The following is a 6,848-nucleotide window of genomic DNA, read 5'->3' on the forward strand; positions in this document are numbered from 1 at the left end:
AAAAACCTGGGACTTGAACATTTCATAAGCAATGCTATATCTTCTCTTGAGTACATTAGAAAATGTCTGTCCACTTAGATTTCTGAAAAACATTAGTAGACTCACAGGGCAGAAGTTGGTGGTCCCCTGATGTCAGAGCAGTTGAAGAGCTTAAATTCATTTGACAATTCCGTCGTCCCAAATCTCATCCTAACTGTGACGCGCAGCCCTGATGAGTGAAAATAATGCAGGTATTGTCAGAGTCTTGGTCAGAATGCTACGCAACACACATCTGTATGTGATAACAATATATATGACATGACGAAACATAGATTTGACAACTTTTCCATTCTATAGGAGTCTTGTGACAGTGTAAATGTAATTGATTTTCAGGTATTTAATTCACAGGATCACTATATTTATCAAAAGTCACTGACCTTCAGCAGGAAGTGCTCTGTTTGAAAGAATGCAGGTGCATTGTGGGAAATTTGGTGGAGGTTTTGTCTGGAGAAAAAACCCACTGGGACTTGATAAGCATTCACAGTTAAAGTTAGACCCTGCCTTCTCGCCCACAGTCAGGTGTGTGTGGATGTTCAGTGTGATCTGAAAAAGGAAGGATGTTGTGTTTACAAGAGACATAACTGACAGTCACAACTGATTACAGCAAAAAGTTTACTTGTACCTGGTCAGTGTCCTTTACAACTTTGTAAGAAACCATTTTGGGTTGAAAATCATCAGGAATAGATAACCAGTCTGTATCTCGGCATTCATCTTGGAATGTGCAACTAGGAGGAGAAAAAAAATGTGTTTTAACCCACTTTGTAGTTGTTTAAAGGGGTCAACTACAGACGTCGTTTCTCTGACCTTCTTTTAGAGCCGCACCAGACGCAGTACGGATCCTGTGCAGACCAACAGTCCTCCACCTTTGTGTATGTGCTGCACTGTGACACAGGCACACGCTTCATCTGGAACAAACAAACACAGCGGCTGAGAAACACTCAAATATAAAATGACATTGTGGCATGTAAATCTGACCAAACATCTCCACTTCTGTTCCTGAGGTATGGTGTGGAGAAATAGCCATAAAAGTATTTTTACATTATGATGTCACAGTAAAGTTGACTTTTGATCTTTCGCATAGAAAATGTCACTTTGTCATTGTATCCTACTTGACATGGTGGAAAATTTTGTCGCAGTAGGCATATGAATTTTTGAGTAATTACCAAAAACATGTTTTTCAAAGTCACAATGACTTTGACCTTTACCCACCAAATTCTACTCAGTTCATTTAGGTGAACAGTTGTGCCACATTTAAAGTAATTCCCTCTAGGTGTTCTTCTGTTGCTTTCACAAGAACAGGACCAGCGTGTAATCTGAAAACGTAACTCCTCCAGCCACGGCTGTTAGCAAAAATTCACTGTCTTAAAGGTGATACAAGTACAATCCACCTACCTGGTTTTGAAATGGCAAGTACACATGTTTAAGACCAACTTGATCCAGATGTATTTTGGGAAACACTTTGCGATCATCATTGGCCCTGTAGAGCACTGTCGGACAGGTGGCCTGATAGTTCTTGTCCACAGCAAGCTGACAACAAAAATGTAGCTTTGTTATGTTTCTGACAGGCTGAGCTGCTGTCTTCCAGTTTTAAGTCCAAGGAAAAGCTGAAGTGGAAATAAGGATTTTTAAAGAACTGACTGAAAACGTCATTTTGAAACTTTCACACCACTGAAACTGTTTCGATCTGTAAGAATATTATGCTTCCTCTCAAAAGCAGCCATAAACCCTAGCAACCTCTACTTGTACCTAACCACATTTCCAAGCTTACACAGCTACATTTCCTGACACAAATAAACTGTGATGCAACTCTGCTTAAGATGTCTGTTTTCATTTTATTAAAGGTGGCAGAATGCAGTTCATTTTTAACCAAGAGTTCCTCATTATTTTGAAGGCTCCAGGAAGTTTTATCAGTATAATTCAAAAATGCCCCCTGCACTTACAAAGTAGTTACTGGAATTGAAATGGTAACAGAAGCATTCTAGCTTCTTACATGTTTATCTTTTATTTTTTTTATCTATATCACATGACAAAGCAGTTAGCTGGTGAAAAATGAAATTTTCCACATCACTTTAACTGACAGTTTCTTTGTTTACCATTTAATAAGTTGAACAAAATGGGTTTTCAATGATAAATATAATGCACATGGTGTAACTTTTTGTACACACCTTAATGAGCTGCCCATCTCCTGTCCCGATGAAGAAAACCATCCAGGCCCTCTGTCTCACTGCCAGCACAGAGGTCATGCTGTTCTGCCTGAAGAGAACTGCCTTTGGCTTCAGAGTCTTTGGCTGAGAAATAAAAGCACGTTGATCATAAGATTAGGATCCAATAGGTATTTATGGATTCCTGAACAAGTATTGGAAGTATCAAGGGTCCTTGCAATAGCTTATGATTACTCAGAGCTTACTAAGCCAAAGGTGAGTGACTTGAGATCATGAATTATTTATTTTTCATTAATTATTTCATTGTACCTCTGAATCTGAGGTGCAACAGGTAGGCACATGCATTACACAGTATCAACTAAAAAATAGAATTTATGACAATGCTGCACATGACACTGGCGATACTGACACCCTTTCCACCTTCAAATCCCATCTGAGAACACACCTTTTCAAGATGGCATATTTGGTCTGATTTAATAGGACAGACACATCGAGAATTGCACTGATGATAACTTTATGTTATTTTGTTTTATTTGTTACATTATATAGACACATTGCTGTTTGTTTTTAACTCTTTCTCATAAGGCATCCTCCAGTGCTTTGAAAGGTGCCTACAGATTAAAATACATTATTCTCATTCTCATTATAATTCTTCTATTATTATTATTATTGTTGTTGTTGTTAAGAAGACCACATTTGACCAGGTCCAGATCAAAAACGACTACAATAAAACTTGACAAATCTGGACTAGATTATCCCATTATACAAAATCTGAAAATGTGTTTTAAATAATATTTAGCCTTTAACGAATAATCTAGTCCAGATTTGACAAAAAAATAAGTATGGCAGTTTTTGATCGGAACATGGTCCAATGTGGTTTATACGTGAAAAACATATTCAAGTCTCCCTTTTTTTTTTTGCATTGCCACAAATAGAATAAAGGTTCCACAAATCTGAAACTGTGTTCTAAATCATATTCAGCCTCTATGAGATAATCTGGTTCAGATATCTAGCATGTTTTCACAACAGCAAGAGGGGAAATAAGCCAAGGATTGGTTGCCCAGCAATGTAAATTACATTTACCCTAAATGGGAAGCTAACTTCAGCATTGTTAATTTATGATTCAATATTTTTTCTGTTTACTTGTATCCTGTCTATCATGTCCAATGACTAAAGCAACTTTACACCTAGATAGTTTGCTTACCATTAATAATGCTTATTTATATGATTAACTTGATCTGGGATTTTAATTGGTTAAAATTCAAGAAAACGTAATCAGTGTCGCTAAACAAATGATTTTTTAAGGTATTTAGTCTCGGTTTTTTGGTGTGATTTTAAATTAGTGCCCTAGCATGGTTTTTCTAGCTTCACATATCTTAAAACAATTTATAATCTGTTACTAGAATATGAAAAATACAGATTATTATAATTATTATTGTTATCATAGTAGCAGTATTAGAGGTAGTATTAGTAGGCCTAAAATAACGACTTTATTATTGTTAGCCACAGACATGGACTAACTGCATCTTGCTCCCAGAGTGGAAGATTTTGCCAGTGCATGAAATAAATTCCTTTGATTAGTTTCTACTTTAGAAACTTTATTGACACCACAGAATAATAACAGTGATTTGCCTCGGATGAAATCGAAGCAGGGCAGTTAGGCTGGGGCAAATCCGCCTATGATAAGAAAAAAATCTCTCTGGATGAGAGATGGAGATGGATTCATCGCCAAATTCATGAAAAAACCTCATCTTAAGTCTGGCAAAAACTGAGAAGTGACTTCCCCTCCTTTACATTTTACTGATCAGACGCTGTGGCGCTGAAAGTTAAAGCCGCTGTTTGCCAGTGTAACTGCGATGCGCAGGAAAACACTGAAATAACAACATGCGCAATCACTTAAAAGTAGTTTATTCATTAAACAAGGACCTACCGACACCGTCGTTCTGCTTTGACGGCAAACACTGCAGAAGTCTGGATCGTCATCGGGGCCTCCGGTGAGATCCGGGCTGATGTCAAACAGCACCAGCTTGGTGTTGGTTTCTCCTCCGTCCACACTGAACACGCCGCTCCACAGCACCGGCGGCCCACCCGGGATCACGGAGGAGGCGAGCAGTCTGCTGCCCTTACCACCATCAGAGACACTGAGAGTCGCGCCCCGCAGAGACCTGAGAGTGTCCCTCTTGCCCCCTTTGCTCTCGAGCCATATGAGACGGACTCTGTTGCTTTTGTCCTTTGGGGGGAGGTTGGAGAAAAGATAAATGATTAAATCGGCCTGAAATCCATCCACGAACTCCACACTGTCTTCGGGAGTGATAGAAAAGGTAATGGAGTCACCAACATTGGAAAATATTAGTCCTTTCTGCCTGTCATTCGTATTATGAAGGAACACGGCTTCTGTAACCGCGGAGCAGGTGGTTTTTGTAGATTTGCCTTTGATTAGCTCTATGGCACTCAGAATATAAGTCTGAGTACTTTCCTCCTCAACATCCACCAAGAAACCGACGGACGCGCTGCTGCGCCATGGGGATCCCACGGAGGTGTGCTCCTTGAACAGTACATTTGAAATGTTGTTCAGGTCCAGCACCTCGCAGTAACCGCACTCGATCACACCGCAGCTGATCAGTTTGTCCTCCTTAACAAACGGCAACAAAATGTTGACGCTGAAAGTTGCTTTTCCCTCGTCTGTCTCAGAAACCCGATTAAACTGCGGATTAAAAGTATGCCCATCCTTCAAGATTCCTCTCTGGGTCACAGTCTGGACCAGAGTCAGGTCGTGGCTCAGCTGGTACAGCTTCTCCTCTGTAGCGATGTAAAGCGTGTTGGAGGCCACGGCGAAGTGGCGGATGTCTCCATCAAAAGTGAAGTCTCCATACTCCTCCAGGCACCGGGGCCGCTTCTCCCCTGAGGATCAAAAGCAGAGCAGACAGCAGGATCATCTTGATGTGAAAGAGAAACGCTCACACATCGACGGTCTTCGTGGCACTGCGCTCTGCTCCACAGTGTGGTGCGTAAAAGCGCAGCGCGCGTCTGTTAAAAGGAGAAGTGCTGAGAGTGGGAGGGAGCGCGCCCAGCGAACCCGAAAACTGTCAGTTTTTAATAATTTCTGTATAATGATTTTGTAGCCTCGATGTTTTCACTCAACTGCAATCTGTCCCGTTGTTTCCAAGTTTTAAACAAAGCCTACAAAGTTTCCGTCAAACCACATAACCCGTGTATGCAGCGATGACTTCCAGACGATGACCGCCCTGAGCTGACTAGAAAGCCTCTGAGGAATACACTTTCATCGGTTCACATGAAATTCACCAAAAGAAGAACCAAGAAGTAGAGACAAGTAACTCCAATTCACAATAAGGCTGCACGTAGCTCTGATTTGCCCGCTGGTATGTGAGTATGGTCTCTACCATCATGAAAGGGAATTTGAGTTATTTTAATTGAATGTTTGATGCTCATGCAGCATCAAGAGTGACTATTGGCTACAGTATGACTGAGCAGCGGTAACAGCATTTTCAAGTCAGCAACATTTTAAATATGCAATTTGCAGCCTTCTGCATGTTTAAGCTAATGTTCAGCTACAGTGGTAACTAGAGATGTTAGGGTTAAATCTAGTGTCAGCTTTGGGACGTTGTTTCTTCTAGTTGTGGACTGTAAACTGACCAAACAGCTGAACGTTTAGGGCATGCTTTGTGATTGACCTACAACGAACTTTGACTTGATTAATCTGTAAAGCACGAAATGTGCTATATAAATAAATCCCCCTTGCTTTTTTTGGTCTTGTTTAATTTAATTTTATTTATTTTGATGTTTTTTTTTTGTCGTGCTTACATGCTTAATATTCCCTATTTTATGCGGTCTATAAATATTACAATTAAAATTGTGGACTTTATTGAGCTGGTAGCATACATACCTTGCATACTGCCCTAATAACAACGAGCTAAATTACAAAAAACACTACAATAACATTAAAACTGTCGGTAACATTATGTGGAATATGCATATATATTTTAACACATATTTTCACAAAGCCTGTTGTAGGCTTCCCTGTTGTGGCTGAACGGAAAACATTGTTCAAAGTTTGAATTGCCTGACCTTGTAGGTTAGCAGCTAACGTTAGCAGCTAGCAAATGGAAAATGAGTTCATGATATACTTACTGCAGTTAGTCTCTCCATGTGGACAAAAACACTTCGGTCGTGTATATTAGAATTAGAATAATGTGGTTCCAGGTGCTTTCTTGTTGTAGTTTGTCATTCCGTTTTGCATTAATGTTTAATTAATGTAGCGAAGCGCATAAGTTTGCTAGCACACTGACACTGAGCATGGATGTATTATACGGAAGTCCTGTCGGCGCTCTGTGATCTCTGAGCCCCTCACGTGACGCAGCTTTCTTGTTTCTTATTCTTGTTCTATATCACGTAGGACCGCAGGTTTGAGGTTCCTTTGTAATCATTCTCGGGTTAAATTATTGCTATATTGTGGTATTGATAATTAATGCCGTTGCAGATTTGTTGCAGGTTAATTGCAATGCTGGCAGGAAGCGCAGGATAATGCCAGTCTGTTTTTTTTTATTACCATATAGGTTCTTTTTCCCACATACAGTAGATCTAACTGTGCCATTCTTCTGTCTGGACACTCACCACAATTATATCTAT

At 39.9% G+C, this 6,848-nt stretch overlaps 1 protein-coding gene across 1 annotated transcript; it reads right to left on the reverse strand.

The window, feature by feature from the left end:
• Positions 1-101: 101 nt before the first annotated feature.
• LOC121961708 (plexin-C1-like) lies at positions 102-6,112 on the reverse strand. The gene is made up of 8 exons (XM_042511768.1): positions 6,106-6,112; positions 4,132-5,102; positions 2,205-2,327; positions 1,432-1,566; positions 844-944; positions 662-764; positions 417-582; positions 102-208 (listed from the first exon to the last, which is right to left on the reverse strand). The coding sequence occupies exons 1-8, from the start codon at positions 6,110-6,112 to the stop codon at positions 102-104; spliced, it is 1,713 nt and encodes a 570-aa protein (XP_042367702.1).
• Positions 6,113-6,848: the final 736 nt, after the last annotated feature.

Source organism: Plectropomus leopardus, chromosome 22, assembly GCF_008729295.1.
Source record: "Plectropomus leopardus isolate mb chromosome 22, YSFRI_Pleo_2.0, whole genome shotgun sequence".
Lineage (NCBI taxonomy): Eukaryota > Metazoa > Chordata > Actinopteri > Perciformes > Serranidae > Plectropomus > Plectropomus leopardus.